This window comes from Dicentrarchus labrax, unplaced genomic scaffold (assembly GCF_905237075.1).
Source record: "Dicentrarchus labrax unplaced genomic scaffold, dlabrax2021, whole genome shotgun sequence".
Taxonomy (NCBI): domain Eukaryota; kingdom Metazoa; phylum Chordata; class Actinopteri; family Moronidae; genus Dicentrarchus; species Dicentrarchus labrax.
In genome coordinates this window covers 14,462,414-14,483,765 of record NW_026136722.1, presented here as the reverse complement: position 1 = coordinate 14,483,765, position 21,352 = coordinate 14,462,414, and the positions used below count along the sequence as shown (strand labels likewise).

Below are 21,352 nucleotides of genomic sequence, written 5' to 3'. Positions count from 1 at the left end.
AAATGTACTCCTTATGCAGAATGACCCTGTCAGTGTGGTATTATATTGTTTTATTATTAAATACGAATACATTGCATTATGCTTCTGTGTTGAAGCTGGTAAAGCTAATTTTAACTAATTTATATACTATTGGGTAATTTAATGTATCACAATAAACCACATTTTATAAACGGATTATATAGTTGTGTTATGTAAAGTCTTCAAAGCACTCACTTACTAACTTCGGCTAGAAAATAAATGTACCGGAGGATGGATAACTGTATTCTGCTCATTAACCAAATTGTAAAATTACTATAGGAGCTGCAAAGCTAAAAACAAAGAACAGAAAATACAACTAACTTACTAATTTTAATTTTAAGTCCATGTTTCTGAATGTGCCTTTTGCACTTCAAATTTTATTTTTTTTAATTAAAATTAAGTATTTATCTAACAAATACAATGGGTGTCGTATTTAGGATGTTCTGTCACCCTTGTTCTGCATGAGATGTGTTCAAATAAAGCTGGAAAAAAAGGTTTGCCATTAAAACAAAGCAAAATACATAATGTGTAAAGGATAAAGACTCATAAGCAGCACAGTGGTCTTTTTACTATATTTAATTGTTTACAGCTGTAGGTATGCATTAAACATGATAAAAACCAAAGAATAAACATAATTCACATATCCCAACATATAATTTGTGATTGAAGCAACAAAATAAAAATAACATAAAAAGCACAATTTAAATGATTGTGTGTCTATTGTGAACAATTACAGTTCAACAGCTACTTTAACAAAGTGTTCCGATATGTTCTAAAACATGCTTTCCAATAAATAATTGTCTCTTTACATAAATCACAACATAAAAGCTGAACAAAACACAACGAAAAATGGGACAATAGAAAGCCAAATATATCATTATATTTACTACACATCGCCCAAACAGAACACAAAGTCTCATTTACACAGTAACATAAAATAAACGATAAAATGTGTCTCTAGTTGCACTGTTATGGAATCAGGTTTTTATCTCAGGAAACACAAATATAGTGATCTTTTATCAGCGCACCTTCCGTCAGAGGTTTGATACATACATGTGGGCCCAGGAACACTGAAGTTTCAATCCCATAAACAATGGGGAAACATACAGAAGATATAAACTAACCTCAGTTTAATAGCATCTATGGTTTGTACATTCAGTATTTAAGGATATCATACGTGCAACTCAGCTGTCTCAGGAAGATAAAAACAAATTTCTCTGAAAAACGGGAAAAAAACTAAACATTTTATATCCTACATTTATGTTACATAATGAGATGCAAGCAACTACATCATTAAATAAATCCCTATCATACAATGTCACTGTCATTTAATTTTAAACTACACCTGGAATAGGAGAAAGCAGCAGTTCATACAGGGTCTAATTGTTGTTCACACACCTGAAAAAAATCGTGCAAGAAGTGAAAACAGCTTCACAGGTTTTAAAACGGAGTCAAGAGCGCATTAAAATAGCTGCATAAGTTTACACAACACTTTAACTTTGTGCATTATGATGGAAACTGCAAGACACGTTCATTTCAAGTTGACCTGAGTACTGCTGTTCAGCTTTACGATCAACTGCTACACATGATTTACCACCTAAATAATGAAGTCAGTGTGAACAATGGAGCAGTACAAGCACCGACGAGGACCAATACATCACAAGCTCCTGGTTACCGTGTAGAAGCCACAGCATCGACAGGTGTTTCTGCTCATTATACGTCTTCCTGGATTGCCTTAAGTGGCGACAACGTTACATTACAGTAGTGATTACTGTACGAATCCGCCCTCTCTCTTTGCTGCATAGGTTAGGGCGCTATGACGTACACAGGGGGGGAATGATGAGCACAGGTTGCAAAGGTCAGGAAGGCTTCACTTAAAGATGAGGTAATCTCAATCTCCATTCTAAGGCATGTTTACAGTACAAGTAGCATTTGTCATGTTGACATTTTGGCATCTTAAACACAGTGGGACATGCAGATTATGGATGCTTATAGCTGAAGCTCACACAACATAATCATCCATGCATTTACTGCAGACGTCACACACTTGCACTTTACTTTAGATGGGTGGCTACTTAAATAACCTTTAATAAAGGTTGAATACTTGAAGCACAAAGTCATGCTTTTGGTCCTGAATACCAGGTAAGAGCAGTGTAGATTAGCTGATAAAATACTTGATTTCTCTGACTGGTGTTTCTTTACTTTTCATGGATTTGTTGCCTGTTTTGGTCCCTCCTCAGAAAGCATCCTTAATGTTCTTCAGCTGCCGAACAGCCAGGTCCACCGGCAGGTTGAATTTGAGGTGGCTGATGCGGCCCAGGATCCGCAGCGCTCCTTCAAAGCCGGTCTGGGCCATGTAGCTCCAGGACTGGTAGTGCGGGTGTATCAGAGTCCCGGACTTACACAGCAGGTTGAGCCACGACACCAGCCGCTGCTCGTTCAGAGCCATGCACACCAGCGCTTTGAACTCTGTGTCTGGTCCCCGTTTGTAGCGTCCGTGCTCCTTCAGCACAGTGTGAATGGCCCACAGCAGGGACTGTTTAGGGGTGACGGTCACCGGGCCGCCCCCTACAGGCAGGCTGAAGGACTGTGAAAGCTGGCGGGCCGGTGACTCCACAAAGGCCTTCCCGTTTTTGGAGTGGTAGTATTTAACAAAGAGTTCCCAAGGGTGCATGGTCTGTGGGGCTGGTCTGTAAGGCAGCAGGCAGGAGATGGGTGCCAGCACCAGGCTCATGGTCTGGGAGGGGGAGAAGAGGCCGTGAGCCAACAGGTCTTTGAGAGCAAATGCCAGCTCCTTCCTCACAGTCGTCGTCAGCTCGTCTCGGGGTCCCAGCGCCGTGTTGCTGGTGTAGTTGACGACATGGTCGAGGGAGGGCTGTCTGCAAGAGCCCAGCACTCGCACCTTATCGACAGCTGCCTCCAGACGCTGCAGCAGGGGCCCGTAGTCCTGCCCTGTCGACTCCTGGGGCCATATGTTCTGAGGAATGTGTCCCGGTGCGCAGCCGAACTGGCTTGCGGCGAAGATCTGCAGCACGGCGAGGGCCTTCTGGATCAGCTGCAGGCCGGTCTCTCGCATCTTCTGGGCCTGCTCTGGGTCCACTGCAGTGAGAGGTGGACAACCACAAGAATATACTTATATTGGACAGCAAAACTTATTAAGAGCTTACCAGTTAATACACCTTTCAAAACAAACATTAAGGTAATTTGTTGAACACTAAATTTTGATTGCCTGTCTGTGAGGAGCTCCTCGATCTGATATTAATATTATTGCTGTAGTATTTTATGTGTTGTAGCTAAAATTGTAGTCTTGACTAAGACAGCTGTTACATAAAACTGAGCTTTGCTGCAGAACAGACACCATATTGTCCGCATCTTCCAGCCATCTGTGGTCCAATATTTTCTTTTCTTTTTTCGTACTTTCCGTTCACAGTTGATACAATATATTGGCTTCATCTCTTTATGTAAATATTGTTGAGGAAGCTGCAGGTAGAGTTCGATATGAACTGACTGACCTTTCTTCTTCACTCCTGGAGTTCTGGCATTGGTGCCTGCTGCTTGTGGCTGCTGGCTGTGTTCACCATCTGATAAGAGAGGGTTCCCTACCTCATCTTTTGAAAGGGGGAAATACAAAGTCATTCATTAAACCAATAAAACAATGACAACAAGCAATGAAACAGGACAATCTCATCCACCTGGATGCCAGTGTGTACTGTATATGAGACTGTGTACCCTGGATGAAGTTGATGAACATCTCCAGGTCTCTGATCTGGGTTTTGAGCTGATCCACAAGCTGCTCTTTGACCCTGGCTGGGTTCACTATCTGAGCAATGGCAGCGTCCACTCTTTGTCTCAGCTCCTCGGGCGACGCGTTCCCGATGTCCTCGTTCAGGTTCACATCCAACTTCTTGATCAACTCGTCAATGATGACCTGGAAAAAGAGAGCAAAGACAAGGTTAAAGAATAGACTTACTGTAGGCTATACATAGGTTTAACATAAGTGGAGAATTTATTTGTGGTGGTAGATTTCTAATGGTGTTGGTGGGAAGCTCCATTATCTGACACTAAATAAACAGTTTACAGCACTACATTCATTATTATAGTGTTGTTTTCAATTGTGATATTTATTATTGACTAAACAAATAAAAAGGCATGTTTTAGATGGGCCAAATGTATCTGGATAAGCTCTGCAAATAGATTACCTTTATGAGCAACACAAAAATACACTAAAACTAAAAACTGAAGCATTTTAAGAACAGACGTTTGACTTGTTACACCTGATCTGAAACAGGTAAACATCACTTTAAGTGCTCAACATAACAGGCTATTCAAGATCATTTGGATTTAGCACAAGATCATAGATTATATCTGTGTGCTTCTCATATGGGATGTTGTAATTCTCTCTTTCTCTAATATAACAAGCAATTAATCAATAAGTATGGGGATTGTCGGCTGATCAGACAGTGCGAGCATTTCATTGCCTCGTTCCCACCTTCTGCCTCTCCATGACGACAGACTGCGGCAGCGAGTCATAGCTGCCTTCCTGATAGGCGAAGCGCTCCAGATCATCCAGCTGTGTCTTCAGTTGGAAAATGAGATCCTTCTGTTTCTCCCTCTGAGCCTCCAGGCGCTCCCTCTTCTCCCTCTCACTCTGACAGGAGAAACACACACACACACACAATGATTTTAATTCCTACAGACAGAGCGCGCTGAGTGACCACAGTACCGCACTGAACATTGTATATGAGACGTTGACCAATGTGAGATTTTTTCCTACCAAAATGTCCTTATTACTTGTGTCACAACATTTATACACAAAGTACACAAACCCAAACTCTCAAAAGAGACGTCAGGTTTCATACTCACCAGATCCTCCTGCAAGTAAAGCATGCGACAAGGGAGAAATGACATGAAAGAAAAGACCTTTAGGATACACAATGAGCAACAACTGCAAACAATTATGACGTGAGGCCGAGGCTTTTGCTTCAGTTAAGACTAAATGTAAAGAGGCAGGGAGTAAACAACAGCGGGGACAAAGCAGGTTGCTTGAACGTCGTTGTGTACACAGAAACCTTTATTAAACAGATAGTGATCTGCTGGAGGCATTTTCATTGAGCCCGCAGCCCCGTGACTCACACACAAGTGGCAGAAAGCTACACTTTCCATCGGAGATAAGAAATCTCTGGGAACAAAAACAGAGGTGGGCGCAGCAGTCTCCAGCGTGACGCAACAAGCACGCTTTAATCAGTTTTAATAACCTTACAGCCACTGAGGGTTAACAGACTCACTCAGCGTGTGTTTGTTTATATTTATACCCATTCATTTATACCTGGATGTGGGTACAGAGTGTCCATCTAAGCGTCCAACTGCAGATTAGTCTATCAATGTTAAGTAAGTGTGGGGATCTACACGACTAACATGTTGACTAGACCTGCAACTAACCACTTTCATTGTTGATTAATCTGACAGCTACTTTCTCAAATCATGGATTATTAATGGTTTAATAAAGTCAGAAATAGTGAAAAGTATAAGTCACAATTTTCTAAATCCCTAAATTACATTTACAAATTGCCTGTTTTGTCCAACTAAACAGTCTGAAACCCAGAAACATGCAGCTAACTGTCACACAAAAAGAAGAAAAGCACCAAATCCACTCAGTTAAGAGGCTTCGGGAGGGAGTGTTGTGCACCTTTGCCTCAATAACAAATTAAACAGTTAATCGATTATCTGAATAGCAGCAGTTTATTTTTTTGGTCCACTGACAATTTGATTTATAAACTAATTGTTTCAGCTCTAATGCTGACACACACACACACACACACACACACACACACACACACACACACACACACACACACTCTAGTTAATCTCCCACCTGTGGCCATGGATGGGAATAGAAAAGCAGTGTAATTACAGCCCAAACCTGCACTGTGATGTAACAGGGATGATTAAAACGAGAATAAAAGGACTTTCCATCAACTTGATGCCATGCTGTCAAAAACACAAGGAAATGATTTTAGATGATATGTTTCCTGGTGCGCACTCAGAGTGTGTGAAAGATCACGGTGGTTGTGTTATGTGGTACCAGAAACCTCACCGAGTTCTCCAGCTGTTTGGCGTCCTGAGCCCTGCAGCCCACCACATGCGGGCAGCCCCTGAAGGCGAACTCCTCCAGCTCGGCCAGCATCCTCTCCTTCTCCTCGCTCTGGGCGTGAACTATCTGCTTCAGTCGGAACTGCACCTGAGCGAAGTGCGAGGTGAGGGCGAGGAGAGAGGAGTTCAGCAAGTCCTGCTCCTCCTTCAGCTTCTCCAGCCTGACGGCCATTACCTCCTCGGTGGCCGAGGACGAGCCCCTCTGCCTCGGCTGCCCGGCGCTCCGGCTCTCATCCTCGGGACTTGCCACAGCGCCGACCGGTGCCCATCGCTCCCCCGCGCCGGCGAAGACAGCCTCGCTGTCCGAGGCTGACAGCTCCTCTGTGGACATTGTGGATGACGGAGATCGCTCCAGATGTTTAACTACGTCGCCAGTTTATTCACAGTCTGCTCCAGATGCTGTGTTTTTCTTGTATTGCGCAGACAACAACAAGGATCAGCGCCGGAGAAACAGGTGTAACGCCATCTTGGGAAGGATGATTCATACGTCAAAAGCGGAGACACGTCAAACCACCTGGATGCAGCCGGGAAAGCGCCGGAAGTAGGACACGTTTGTCTTCAGAATAAAAGCTCTGTTGTTACATTAAAGGCCGGGTTAAAATGTAAACTCTTGTGTAGCCTATTGTGCTTTCTGTGGTGGAAGTTGTCTGATTATCTACTTAAGTGAAAGTAGCAAAACTGCAATTTAAATATACTCAATTACAAATAACATTCCTGCATTAAAAATGTAATTTAATTAAAAGTACAGAACTATAATCAGCAAAATGATAATACTCATACTAGCCACTGTGTAATATATTGTACATTCATTGAGAAAATTTCATCAAAACACCATTTCTATTTAAATTACGGAGAAGAAGTTTTGTATAATAATTAAATAAGTAGGGCATATTATTTTAGAAAAGTGCTTTGTGTCTTAAATGTTTCATTTTGATAAAATAATATATTTTAAAGACTTTATAGAACTTAATAATGATAATTAAGCTACATAAAATTCCACTAAATGATTTACTGAATAGTGTGTGTAGTTACAAACCACATATATAATTAAAAAATAATAATTTTATGTTTATTATGTATTTATTATTCATACTTATACCCATTACCTGTAGTCATAGATAGCTGGAGCTGCACTAGTGAATTTCTTTAGCACAAATGTTAACACAATTCAATTGTATAGCTTAAAGTATTGTAATATACAGATTTTAATATGATCTCTCTCTAATATTTAATTTCTTAATTCATGTTACCTACTTCATTTAAATACTACTTTTCTATTTACTCACCTGTAAGCCTGCCTCCTGATTAAACAGTCGTTTCAGAATAAATGCTTTTATTTTGAAGTGGGCAATGGGAAGTTTTGATTTCTATATGTACTCTAATTTACACTGCTCACAAAGGGGAGGCGCCATAAACTCAAATAATAATCCGAAACCACTAAAGAAAAAAAAAAAAAAAACGTGACGTGAAAAAGGCTCAAACAGTACGTCAGCCTAAAAACTGGAATTCCATCCCGGATCTAAAGATGAGGAAAAAGAGGCTTACATAATGTTTTCATAATTTACACAAAGGTTTAGTACACCTGCTTTGTTTAACAGGTTTTCTTTAAACAGTCGTATTTTTATTGCCAGACAAGAAATGTTAATTTTAAATGGTCTCTCTAATGAAGGCTCCTTCATGCCTTTAAGTCACTTCACTATAAAACTCTGAATGATCCAACAAGTTGTGATGTTGTAACATTAAAACTTCTTTATTAGTTTGATGGAATATGAGATCTCTGACTCTGACTGCCAGAGATGAAGCTGCACCAAGCACGTATATCTCCATGTCTGCCTCCTGGTGTTTGTTCAATTAACACAAGTGACAGTAAGATGCACACAATTAAAAACAGTTTTGATTTTAAACCATCATTCCAGCAAAGTTGACAAATAAGTAATGCCTTACAGATATGATGCCACAAATATATCTGAACACTCAGATAAACCAAGGACTGGCAAGAAAACTGTACTGCAGAAGACTTATATTCAAAATGATATGAATATGAATGATAGCGTGTTAAATTATGCCCCAAATTGTGACTGATTATTGACAGAGAAGTGCACTTTGCGACACAAGGCAGTTGAAGCAGAAAATACAGAAACAGATGACTGACAGTGAATAAAATAATATTGCCTGTGGAGTGTTTCAGTTGACCTTTGTTATGGATGGAGTAGAGTTTTATGTAGTAAACTGTGTGCTTGGAATAACATGGATCTATCTGACTTTGAAACATATGACATACATGTTTTTAGCAACTCCAAGATCACAGAAAAATATCATGCAATTCATTTTAACAATGTCCCCTTCACCCTTTTCTACTACTGTCCTGTAAGAACAAAGCATTTAACAATCATCACAAAATCCCTTTACATTATTTCCCATTAGTGCATTGCTTGCAGAAACAAATGATAGTGCCGTAGAGATGTTTTTCACACTATTAGAGCTCTCTTTTTGTTGGCAAGGAACATGTGCCAGTTGTCCCAGCGAAGCCTGGTGTCCTTGGTGCAGTCTCCACCTTCAGTACAGGTGTAGCCGGTGGGACAGCAGTGTAGCATGTCGCTGCAGCACACCGCCTGTGGAGAGGAGAGAGGAAGGAAGGTAACGTTCAACCGGTGGTGGAAGAAACAATCAGGTGCTTTATATGACCTCCATAAACAAACCAGACAATCAGAATTGTCGAATTCTCCTTGAAATCAATGAAACAAGGCGGTGGAAACACTCCCACTTTTGTCCACAGGGGGCCGCCAGAATCAACACAAAATTAAAGTTCTTGGTAAAAGTAGCCATACTACTGATCTACTACTAATCATACTACAAGTAAATGATGGCCTTTAAAATGTTAACTAAGTAAAAGTACAAGTACTTGTTATTATTATTATTACATGAGTGACATTATTGGACTAAAATATCTGAATTATTTTATTTAATGTTGTAATGTTGTTTCATTGTACATATAAACCACTGTGTTTCTTACTGTGCATATGACAATAAACCTCTTGTATCTTGAATGTTGTAGAGTAATTCAAATTTCCCTTTGAAATGTAATAGAGTGAAAGTATATAGTAGCAGAAAGTACTCAAGGTAACCCAATTATTTTCAACCACACATAGTATATATGTAAGTGGCACAGTGATGCTGCAGCTGGGTGAGGTGAAGCTAATTGTATCTACTTTATATGCAGGTGTGTATCGTTTAACATATAACAATGCAGCACAGTTTAGAAGATGATGACACGCTTTGTACGCAAAATCTGAATTTGTAAAGTAGCTTTCAAATGAAAAGTGGAGTTAAAAGTTCCCTCTGAAATGTAGCAGAGTAGTAGAAGTATAAAGGAGTGTAAAACAGGAACGCAGTTTTACTTTCCATCATAGACTTAAAAGCTAAAATAAGTTCAGGCTGCCTTTAAACCAGGACAAGAAACATTTATACAATATGTTTATATTTTCTAGACTAATTCAATATTTTACCCAGATGGCCATTGTCTCATAATCTGCCCACAGGCCTGTCAGAAACAGACACAAACCCTTCATTAAAGATGTATAGGATCTATCTGTATCTATTGACATTGATTAATCTTTTCATCTAACTCTGAACAAGAAAGCAAATAAGTCCTAAAATGTAAAGGTTGAAGTAATTACTGTATATCATACATTAGACATTGGACAGCAGCCCCAGGTAGTAGCGGACATCTTGCAGCAGGTCTCTCCATCTTCGCAGGAGGTCTTGTCATCACACTGGATGTCTCTGAGCTTTAAGGGGTTGAACTGCGGTTGGTGCTCGGGCAGATACACAGGTGTTAGCGGGACAGTCTGCAGCTGCAGCATGATGAGCTTCTGACAGGAGTTAGAGGCGACGTTACAGGTGTAACCCTGTGGACAGCAGTGCTCCTTATCTGCGCAGCACACAGCCTGCAGACACAGCAGTATAACAAGGTTAGTGAAAATTACAACCCTTATTTTACATAAGCAAAGCCTGACAAAGCTAAAATATACTGATAGTACGTCTTATATTTTCATGTCAAAGTAGCTGCACTCGTCACAGTAATCTCTCCACACACACACACACACACACACACACACACACACACACACACACACACACACACACACACACACACACACACACACACACACACACACACACACACACACACACAAATAGGGCTCACATTTTCCATCGGGCAGCAGCCCCACTGGCCCGTGACCAGTCGGCAGCAGGTGGTGTGCTCGGGGCATTGAGTCTGACCGTCGCACTGCACCGAGCTGGGATCGGCCTGGATGCTGATGGTGGCTGGAAGCTTGGTGTACCACGGGATCACCACTTCTCCTTTGATGCACGAGGTCTTGCGCTCGTCACACTTATAGTTGGTGGGACAGCAGTGGTTCCCATCAGCACAGCACACAGCCTGGGGAGAAGTGAAAGAGGAAATGCTCCTTTCACTTCATCGATCCTGTTTTCCAGTTCTTCTTTCAAAAGAATAGAGCTTATAATAGTGGGAAAAAATGATCATGTAGTAATCTTGTCGTAGTTAAGTAATTAAGTCTAACTTCTATCATTTTAAAAAAGCCTGAAGGAATTGCACTAGTGATTGTGGCCTCTAGCTGATAGAAATAATAAAGCTGGACATTAATGCAGAAGAGGGTGAGGATGCAGAAGAGGAAGTATATCACCAATAACAATGATAATAATTTAAAGTTATATATGTCTTGGGGTTTGAGAAAGTGATGCCATTTAGTGGTTTGCAGTACCGTCCCGCACTGTGTTTGTGGCGTGGGTGGGGTGTTTCCTCCCCATAAAAGAGAAAAAAATAATTCAGGTTACGCTCTACTTGTTTAAAGTTGAAAGTTTAGAGTTAGAATAGTTGCAAGAGCGTGAGTACAAACACAATGAGGCTGTAAAGGTGGACTAGTGAGTGGATACGTTTCTGTCTTCAACATGCTGATGTTTAATGTCACCGACAGCCTCTGTAGTCTCATTTTGCCACTTGTTAGCAACTCCCTTTTTTAAGACACGTGAAAGCACTTATGGGTGGGGTATTTACTGACTCTTGAGCTCGTATTAACCACATATATATCTTATTTCAGGCATCTAACAAAAAACCCCATTAAAAAAACCCCCACTGACTTTGAGGCGAGGGACCCTGAAGTGCAAACTTGCTGACTCATTACCAGGTTTTAGGACTCTATTGCAGCTTTTAATTTCACTGGAGGTCAGTGATGTGGTGAAGAAGCAGCGCTCACCTCTGGCAGCGGGCAACAGCCCCACTTATGAGTCGAGGTCATGAAGCAGCAGGTGGAGGACTGAGGGCAGCTGGTGTGGGCGTCACAATGAACCCTGCCCTGCATGTCCTCATAGTCGTCTTCCTCCTCATCCGTCATCACCTCGTCCTCCTCAGTTTGCGTTATAGTTGTAGCTGTTGTAGCCGCCACTGTAGTGGGCGATTCTGTGACAAATGCAGGAATCTTCTGAAGCATGGGCGTTGAGACAGAGCCATCGTTACAGGTGAGGGTGGTCAAGTCACAGGTGGTGCCTGTAGGGCAGCAGTGCTCGTGGTCGTCACAACAGACCGCCTTTTGAACAGAATGGCAAGAATACTTTCAGTCACAAACACTACATAACTATGAGGAATAGTCTGTATGGTAAATACAAGGCTACAGTCAGCAGCTGGTTAGCTTAGCTTAGCACAAAGACTAGAAACAACTAGCCTGGCTCTGCCAAAGGTAACAAAATTTACCAACCAGCATTTCTTTAGATCAGTAATTAAAATGTTATATTTTTATGTTTAATGTGTACAACAACAACCAAATAAAACAACCTCTGTAGTCTCAATTAGGCACTTGTTAGCAACCGCCTTATTTAAGACAAGTGAAAGCTCCAAATTGTTGCTTGCTTGTGTTAACCACATATCGGCAAGTGATTTGGGGAAGTGCAGTGTGAATACTGAGGCTTTAAAAGCTGGTTTTAAATAATCAGTGGGTGCATGTTGCTCTGGGTGTTTACCTTAGGTAGAGGACAGCAGGCCCAGCTTCCTTCTGTGGTCTTGCAGCAGGTGGTGCCATCAGGACAACTCGAGGTGGAGTCACATGAAACATTCCCCGCCTGTGTGTCCAGCCTGGGGATTGTGGGTATCTTCTTGAACCATGGCATAGATTGTGTGTCGTCATCGCAGGTCTGTGCAGCCAGATTACATTTCTTACCGTGCGGGCAGCAGTGAAGGAAATCTTCACAGCAAACAGCCTGGGAATGATATGAGCAAAGAAAAAAAAAACATGAATGCATTTGTGACGCTTTTAACGAAGTTAGTAATGTCTACAAAATGGCAAAAGTTGTACCTCTGGTAGAGGACAGCAAGCGAAGCCACCTTCTTTTTTTTTACAGCATGTGGTGCCATCTGGACAGGCTGCTGTATCATTGCAGGGGACGTCACCTGGAAAATAAATACCAATAGTATAATTTCTTACATATCTGAAATCTTCGTCAGAATGTAACATTTTCAATGACAAAAACATGTTACTGGCTATATAATATGGTGCCCTTTGTCTACATTACATTTTTGTAACCCCCAATATTTTTTGACTTGAAACAAAATATCCGCTTTTGTGACTGACCAGGCGGGAATAAACTCAGCTAATTTTACAATAACAATTTAATGTTATATTTAAAAGGTACCCTGTAGGACCTTTTTGTTTGTATTCTGCACACTTGGTTGTACACTGTTCTGCTGATGGACAGCAAAGACACGTGAATGGATGTAAACCATGTATGAGCTCAAATATTTTAAAAACTTTTATGGGGAATGCATTTCTTAAGATAAACAAATCGATGATTTGTAAAAAAAACCTGTTAAACCTCCTGCGTCAGATAATCAGAATATGATACATTGCTGATATCCTCAGTTGGCGTTGTGCTTGTACCTGCTGTACTTTGGACCGTAGTTGGCGATTCTGTGACAAATGCAGGAATCTTCTGAAGCATGGGCGTTGAGACAGAGCCATCGTTACAGGTGAGGGTGGTCAAGTCACAGGTGGTGCCTGTAGGGCAGCAGTGCTCGTGGTCGTCACAACAGACCGCCTTTTGAACAGAATGGCGAGAATACTTTCAGTCACAAACATTGTTAAGTGACAGTTGGATGTATGAATTTGCATGACAAGAGAGAATTGTCAGTCAAAGTAAAGTGAAGTTTAAGTGCAGACGAAGAACGGCACAATGCTCATTAAAAATGCTCTACTCAATATAAAAGGGATCAAATACACCTCATAACTATAAGGAATAGTTTGATGTTCTGGGAAAGTTGCTTTTGTTTTGAGAGTTAGAGGAAAGAAATTGGTACCACTTCTACGTCTTTATGGTAAATACAAAGCTTAGCACAAAGACTGGAAACAGATGAACAGCTAGCCTGGCCCGATTTAAAGGTAACACAATTCACCTAACAGCATTTCTTAATATCAGTAATTAAAATGTTATATTTTGTTTGCTTAATCTGTACAACAACAACAACCGGAGAAACCCCTGTTTTGTACTAAGCTGAGCTAGCTCTTTATGCTAACCTTAGCCAACCAGCTACTGGTGGTAGCTACATGGATCTAATCCTCTACTGGAACTTCAGGCAAGAAAAGGGAATAAGCAGAAGTCCCAAGATGTTGAACTACTCTACTAAAGAAATAATATGTGTTACTTCATGTCAATACATTTGGATTTTACAACATTGTATTACCCATTATTTCAACATACACATATATTTTGCTGTTCTGAACATTTCACAACCTCAGGAAGGCGTGAGTTTTACAATTCTGGCAGCTGCAAACAGCTGTTTCTTTAACACATTAACATGAACAGTGATAGCCACCATCGCAGGGGATTTGGGGAAGTGCAGTGTGAATACTGAGGCTTTAAAAGCTGGTTTTAAATAATCAGTGGGTGCATGTTGCTCTGGGTGTTTACCTTAGGTAGAGGACAGCAGGCCCAGCTTCCTGCTGTGGTCTTGCAGCAGGTGGTGCCATCAGGACAACTCGAGGTGGAGTCACATGAAACATTCCCCGCCTGTGTGTCCAGCCTGGGGATTGTGGGTATCTTCTTGAACCACGGCACAGAGCATGTGTCGTCATCGCAGGTCTGTGCAGCCAGATTACATTTCTTACCGTGCGGGCAGCAGTGAATGAAATCTTCACAGCAAACAGCCTGGGAATGATATGAGCAAAGAAAAAAATATATAATTAATGCACTTGTGACGCTTTTAACAAAGTTAGGAATGTCTACAAAATGGCAACCAAAGTTGTACCTCTGGTAGAGGACAGCAAGCGAAGCCGCCTTCTTGTTTTTTACAACATGTGGTACCATCTGGACAGGCTGCTGTATCATTGCAGGGGACGTCACCTGTTAAATAAATACCAATAGTATAATTTCTTACATCTTCATAATAAATCTTCCCTCATGCTGAGAAGACAGTACGTCAGAATGTAACATTTACTTTCACACGGTATAAACTTTGCCTTGTTATGGCAGGAAATATTGCACCTTATAAACATTTAGGTGTGCCAGTAAGCCATGCACCCAGTGACACACCTGAATTAAACGGAATGCAGCCATTGTTAGTGTTATTAAACCTCACCCTTCAATTGTGCTAGCTCCTTCCCTTCCTCTCAGCAAGTTTAAAAAATGTATCAGAGTGCTAGTGACTCGGAGAGGCTAACTCAGACTGTCAGTGCGAGGCATCAAGGTGAACACTGCTCAGAAAACACGTTTTATGGTGGAGCACCTTTTCAAATCAAAGTGTGTGCTATAAGAAAGGTCTATTGATGTATTTTTACTTTTAGCTACAGAAACTACTTTAAGACTTTGTGGTGGATCAAGGATTTCGGGGGAGCTCACTTTTGGACTGACCGTGATGCACAGTATGCTGACTACAAAACAGAGAAATGAATAATGGCGATTCGGTGGTCACTGACTGACTGGGACTAGGAATGTTTATTTTATGTATATTTTCTGATCTGAAGTTAAGGATATTGCGCAGCAAGGTGATGGCAAGCATATTATTATCTTTATTAAAGTTAGTAAAGTAGTAAATAGTAGCCTAATTTCACAAACAATCCTTGATGATGAAGATATAGATAAACAGAAATGCGTAGCAAAAACACCATATTGTCAATATTTTAGAGACAAATCATGTTTTCAAGGGGAGCTCAGGTTTCATTAAGAGGTTCCCAGCTCCCCCTGGCTCCCCTGTAGTTCGCACCCTGTTTGTGATGCACCTCTGCATTATTTTTAGGTGTTTGTTTCTACATAATTGGACGCATCTCACCTGCAGCTGCCTTAGAGACAGGCGAAACAGATACTTCCTTCTCTGAAGGAGGAACTGCATCCACTTTGGTGACTTCAGGGGCTGTCTCTGCAGACACTTTTTCACCGTCTGAAAGTTGACACACACATATCAGGCTGCATGATCGCACACTCAGATTTAGACAATGATTAATCAGAAAGAGGAAGTAAGTTTACAGCAAAAAACAACCCTGACCTTTCTGGTTCTCCCACTCTGCCCTTATTCGTGCAGGAAGTTTGGCCCACATTGGCATCTCTTTTTTGGTAGATGAGGAAATACATTTTGAGTGTTCGACATCACATTCGCTCCCTTCAGGACAGCAGTGTACTTTATCCTCGCAGCACACGGCCTGTTTAGACAATAGAGACCGATGGAGCGTCACCATATACCCACGCATGATAACACACCGTAAAGACGCCGAGGCAGGAACATGCAAATCCATCGTTTGACTTGCGTATATGTCTATAATGAAAAGATCCTCCATTTTGTACCTTTGGCATGGGACAGCATCCCCATTTGCCTTCAGAGTCTTCACAGCAGGTGGTTCCATCTGGACACTCTGACACTCCGTCGCTGCACAGCACTGTAGTCACAAGCTCTGCAACAAGATAATAATACATCAAATTTTAAAATGTCTATGATTAGGGGGCTTAGAGATAAAAGTAAACCCCTTGTGCAAGGTAAGGCATGTTTATTTGTATAGCACCTTTCAACAACAAGCCAATTCAAAGTGCTTTACATAACACATAAAAGGGCGAATATATGTATAAAGACACAAGTAAAATAAGAGATACAAAAGTTTAATAAAATAGATGAAACAGGAGGATAAAAGTTACAGTGCAGCTACAGTGAAAGATACAAATAAATAGTCCCAATTTTAATTCAATACAAGTTAGTGAAAAGCAGGAAGATTTGAAACCTTGACAGGAGGTTTTTTGAGAGTTTGTTCCACATATGTGGTGCACAGAAAATGAATGAATCCTTTAATTCTTGCTATATTCTTACAGTGTTAGTCAGCTGATTATGTATTTAAGCCCATGACTACACCAATATTTCTGGCCTGGTTTGTGATTTCTAACGTTAGCCACTGACACCAAGCACTGACTAGTTTAATTGTTCTTCTTTGGGCCTCAAAACTTTCTTTCTTTACACATCCAATAATTGATTTGTTCAATTTCTTCACACAGTGCTTGTATAGTCACCTGGTGATATTGTAAATATGTGTCGTCTGCATAATAAGGGTGAGATATTTTGTTTTCCACATGCAGGTGCAGGTTAAACAGAAGAGGTCTGAGAACGGGCCTTTGGGAAGTCCCCCTCCTGCAAACAGGATTCACATTCAGACAGTTTTCTAGAATATGTTGTGCTTATAAGTAAAAGATTTTCACCTTTTTTGATGCAGGAGCGGCTGTCCGCGCTGCACTGGTGGTTCTCAGGACAGCAGTGTTTCCCATCAGAGCAGGGGACTCCCTGTCAGGGGCCAGGAACAACAACATTTATATTCTACAATTCATAAATGAATATCTTTATTAAAACACAGCTGCTCATTGTACACTGTTGCTGTAAAGCAATCCAACACAAAGAGCTGCTGCATGTTCACAGTTTCATATTAAACCACCCACAATAGCATTAATCCCCCGCAACATATTTTCATCTTCCGTGAAGTGAAACCAGCTTAGTTTGTCAACCAAACGAGCAAAGATCCTCTTTGCGACAGGAAGTAACTGGGTTTCTAGAAAACATATTTTAGATTTGCATAGCATATGCACTCAGTTTTATGAAGAGTATGTATGAGTGGCTAACCAATGAACACGGATTTTGGTCTTTATTTACTATTTGTCATTTCTGTTACTTGACATAACGTATGACCTATCGATACAATTCATGTGGTTATTACTTCTATTTCCCTTATAACTGCACCATTAGTACTAGTATTACTACTACTAGCAGTGGCGTGCACAAGGGGGGGGGGGGTCGCCTAAAGTGCTAAAGTGCCCTCTTGGGAGCCAAAACAGTGCTAACGTGTGCTATTGGGAGGCAAAATACACTAAATTACCTTCTTGGGTGGAAAAAACACTCAACTGCCCTCTTCTATATTCTATTATTAGGTAGATGCCTGTTGCATGTTTAAGGAGGAGCTACCTCACTACGTCTTGTGGGAATAGCCAGTAAAGTTAAAAGTTGGGTTAGCATTGCATATCAGGGTTTCCGCCAGCTTTAAGTTGACTCCCCGCCGGGCTAAGCATCTGGGATCATTTTTAAAAATGCTTTCTTGAAAATGCCTTTTAAACTCCAGCTTGCAAGTTAAGGACAGAAAGTCTTGTTAGTAGGCCAATGCTATTGAGTAGGCTAGTGGCTAATGCTAGCAGCTAGTTGAGAGGGAGAGAGACCAGTGTGATGATCAGCTAAGCAGAACAGAGCTGGGTGAGCATTATAAACTGTGAAAGCTTTAGTGTATATTAGGATACACTTTGCAATAAAAATAGATAATGCAGTCATCTGTGTAAAGCAGATTTCCTGAATTTTGTGAAGGCTAGATACATTTAGGCTAGCTAATTTTAAAGACCTGAATGAGCCCTAATTTATTCCACGGAGCAGTAAATGTGTCTCAGACCTTTTCAACAGCTATGGCTTAAGTTTTGATATTGTTTTATTTTAATTCAGTTTCTTTTGTTGCTGTTGAAAACACAGCATTCAGGAGTGCACACTGTCTGATTCTCTATGACACATTACTATTGCAATGACTTTTATGTTGGGCCCTTTGTTGATCTATATTGAGCCAGAACGATATCTCACAGAAGCAGTTTGGATTATCTGGTGTTGATATGGTGTTAAAATGCACTAGAATACAGGAAATGGCATCTACTTAATTGAACATGTTCTAGGGGAAGACCCCCAGACCCCCTAGGGATTTATGTCCTTCATACATCCATGTCGCTGTGTGTTCTTCACAGTCCAACGTTGAAATCCACACAGTTCTCGTGGATGCTGATCCTAACAGCAAACTAACCTGAGTAGTCTGTCTAGTTAGTCTGTTTTAAGGCTATATAAAGTGCCATTTGTATAACATATAAAAGGTGTCTAAAGTGCCCTCTACAGTAGTGAGGACGCGCTTTATGTGCCCTTTTTTTCTTTCCACCCCTGCCCATCAAAAAGTCTGTGCACGCCACTGACTACTATACTATACTATACTACTATAAATTATATCTAGATGTTTATAATGATATCTGTGTTGGACAAGGTTTGATTACCTGTGCTAGGGGACAGCAGCCGAACCTTGTCAAGGCCCTCAGACAGGAGAATTCAGGTGGGCACCGTGACTGATCGGGACAGACGTTGTCGTCATCCTCCCCCATGTACGCCTTGATCATCCTGAAGGACTGCAGGGGACAGGGTGGGAGAGGGGGTACAATCTTAAATACATCAAACTCTTTACTCAGTATGTTCTGATGGAAGGTACAGATGTCTGGTATTCTTACTTTAGAGTGTCTGGGTTGGTCAGCAGAAGCTCTTTCCACCCAGGGGATGGTAACGGTAGCGTTCACACAGCTGGACGTGGCCGTATCGCAGATTGTTTCCGCGGGGCAGCAATGTATGTGATCATCACAGCACTCGGCCTGCGGAGGAGAGCAGGAGTAGGAGCACTTTGACTACCAAAGTTTTAAAACTGCTATCAGTCTGGGTTAATGAGGCCTGAGCTTTTATCTGGCTCATAAAGTAGTAAAACAACTACTCAGCATGAATAGTAATTCTGTTCATTTTAGAGAACAAGAGGAGTGGTTATCTCATACAATATGTACATTTAACTATGTGATAGACAAATGGACAAAGTATTCTGCTCAAGATGAAATACTATGTAAAGTTAATTGTGCTGCCGTATAGCAGAGAGCAGTAACAGCAGCAGGTTTAAAGTTTTCACACTGAGAAAAGTACAACAGTTGGAAAGGGTGCAATTCCTTCATTTTAGGTCTTTTGGGACTAGTATTAGATGATAATTATTGACACAGACCTTTGCAAAACCTTCAGAGAATATAGGAAACACAGTTATCAACAAAACGTTCCGCTTTCATTTAACCTTTTTTAATAATAACCTTGAAATTTAGATTGAAGAGAAGCTCAACAAGGAAGCTTTGTCAAGGCTAACTATCTCTGGCTAGGGTTTAGTTCTGTTACTTACTAGCTGTGTAGTTCACTGTTTGGTTGTTGTGTTTTCTTTTAATTGTTTTTTTTTGTTTACAGGCATTAAACATATTGTACAGAGCTGAAGCAGAGAACGTGGGGTTTAAAGTCTCCGGATTGACCGGGTAAACGTAACATACGGATGCGATGCAGTTCCTTTATTTGATGTCTTTTTAGACTTAATATCTTACAACAAAAAGATTATAGTCTTAAAATAAATTTGAAGCATTGGGCATTGTGCACAAATCAAATCAAATGAATAAAAGTTCAAAAGAGAAGCTAATTTAAACTCTTTCACCATGCCAGATAACCAGCAGGTATAGTATTGCTTGCTTTGCAGAGACACCAAATTTAGACAAACTGTGTATAAATTATGCAAATAATATGTTTTTTTTTTTCCTGTTACTAAAAAAACTTTTCTTTTGAACATCTCACTTAGTGTAAGAACAAGTGGTGTGGTGGAACAAGCAGGTTGTAATGTACAATATGGGTTAGTTTCTTCCAACTTTATGGTTAATATGATAATGTAGTGCATGCGGGTAGTACAACCAGGTCTACCTGATCAAACGGGCAGCATTCATAGCCGTTGGCCGGGTCGTTGCAGCAGGTTTGACCGTCTTCACATTTTCCTCCATCTGGACACTCTTCTGCACCAACCAGGGCCAGGAGAGCCCAACAGACCACAACCCACTTCTGCATCTGGGACACACACACACACACACACACACACACACACACAGGTCTTTAATGAAGGGAAAGTGAAAGGGTGGAATCCCCCTCCTCTCCATCCAACATCAGAAACAAAGGTTTTTGCATCAGAAATTGTTTTATACGCATGCTCAGATATTTCTACATGTCCATGAACTTCTCTGTCTGTAAAAAACTAATTTTACCTTTCTGGTGTTTTCAGACTTATTCTTTAAATACAACACATTCACTGAAAATGAGTCATACACGTCAAACACAAAAATTCAAACAATGGGTCAGGTTTGTCTTATTTCCTCAAGCGTTTAACTTCCCTTAGAGGTTTGTTCTTGTTTCTTGTTTTTTATGCTTCTTTATTTCGCAATGAATGAGCAAGTCAAACACAATAGGACATAAAAAATAAATTAACACACTTTCAGTTTCGTTTAGCTGGCGCATGAGCTTGCATTAAGATTTATTCTAATCAGTCATAAAACACAAGGGAATTATTATTATTTACAAAGTATTATTATTATTTAAAAAATGCAATTAAAAAAGTAGTTGTCTACTGTACATGTGTCTGAATCACTACAAAATAAAAGGATTATCTCAGATTCTCAGAGCTAAAAGAAAATGTTTATTTCTCTTACCTTGGTGAAAGACTGAAGGGCTGTTGTGAGCAGTCAGGTGTTTCACAAGTGACCAGACAACGGAAAAGACCTGCACTTTATTGAACACACCCTCAGAGAGAGAGAGAGAGAGAGAGCGAGAGAGAGAGAGGGAGAGAGAGAGAGAGAGGTTCCTAATTTCTCTGAATACCCTGCAGCGCCTCTTCTGGTCTCTTCCATTAATTAACTAATTGACTCCACTAAAAGTTAAGTTTGACTGATGAGAGTGAAACGAAGTTGCTCCCGTTTACCCGCACGCTGCACTGAACAGGTTGCAGTTCACTGTCGGATAAACTTG

At 40.7% G+C, this 21,352-nt stretch overlaps 2 protein-coding genes across 9 annotated transcripts; both read right to left on the bottom strand.

Moving 5' to 3' along the window:
- Positions 1-578: 578 nt before the first annotated feature.
- rundc1 (RUN domain containing 1) lies at positions 579-6,644 on the bottom strand. The gene is made up of 5 exons (XM_051387082.1): positions 6,113-6,644; positions 4,508-4,666; positions 3,748-3,946; positions 3,531-3,626; positions 579-3,117 (listed from the first exon to the last, which is right to left on the bottom strand). Exons 1-5 carry the CDS (start codon positions 6,497-6,499, stop codon positions 2,255-2,257), a joined length of 1,704 nt encoding a protein of 567 aa, XP_051243042.1. The 5' UTR covers positions 6,500-6,644; the 3' UTR covers positions 579-2,254.
- A 1,247-nt stretch (positions 6,645-7,891) lies between these two features.
- Positions 7,892-21,204, bottom strand: grna (granulin a). 8 transcript variants are annotated; one of them, XM_051387073.1, is made up of 17 exons: positions 21,037-21,204; positions 20,261-20,401; positions 19,003-19,140; positions 18,775-18,903; positions 16,912-16,993; positions 16,015-16,121; positions 15,719-15,872; positions 15,506-15,613; positions 14,486-14,580; positions 14,149-14,385; positions 13,122-13,278; positions 12,540-12,634; positions 12,208-12,444; positions 11,448-11,777; positions 10,376-10,612; positions 9,858-10,115; positions 7,892-8,780 (listed from the first exon to the last, which is right to left on the bottom strand). In XM_051387073.1, exons 2-17 carry the CDS (start codon positions 20,399-20,401, stop codon positions 8,637-8,639), a joined length of 2,649 nt encoding a protein of 882 aa, XP_051243033.1. In that variant the 5' UTR covers positions 21,037-21,204; the 3' UTR covers positions 7,892-8,636. The 8 variants fall into 8 exon arrangements, with proteins under 8 accessions (XP_051243033.1, XP_051243038.1, XP_051243041.1 ...); XM_051387074.1 differs by lacking the exons at positions 7,892-8,780; positions 9,858-10,115 and adding an exon at positions 10,197-10,254 and having other exon boundaries at positions 10,293-10,612; XM_051387075.1 differs by lacking the exons at positions 7,892-8,780; positions 9,858-10,115 and adding an exon at positions 10,197-10,254 and having other exon boundaries at positions 10,311-10,612.
- Between the last annotated feature and the right edge of the window lie 148 nt (positions 21,205-21,352).

Excerpts from the sequence above, each read along its gene's own strand:
- rundc1 (XM_051387082.1), bottom strand. The coding sequence starts at position 6,499 with ATGTCCACAGAGGAGCTGTCAGCCTCGGACAGCGAGGCTGTCTTCGCC. Across the intron at positions 4,667-6,112 it reads CCAAACAGCTGGAGAACTCG|AGTGAGAGGGAGAAGAGGGA; the intron begins GTGAGGTTTCTG and ends TTCTCCTGTCAG. Across the intron at positions 3,118-3,530 it reads TCCAGGAGTGAAGAAGAAAG|TGGACCCAGAGCAGGCCCAG; the intron begins GTCAGTCAGTTC and ends CTCTCACTGCAG.
- grna (XM_051387073.1), bottom strand. The coding sequence starts at position 20,401 with ATGCAGAAGTGGGTTGTGGTCTGTTGGGCTCTCCTGGCCCTGGTTGGT. Across the intron at positions 14,581-15,505 it reads TGTCTCTAAGGCAGCTGCAG|GTGACGTCCCCTGCAATGAT; the intron begins GTGAGATGCGTC and ends TTTATTTAACAG. Across the intron at positions 12,635-13,121 it reads TACGGTCCAAAGTACAGCAG|GTGACGTCCCCTGCAATGAT; the intron begins GTACAAGCACAA and ends TTTATTTTCCAG.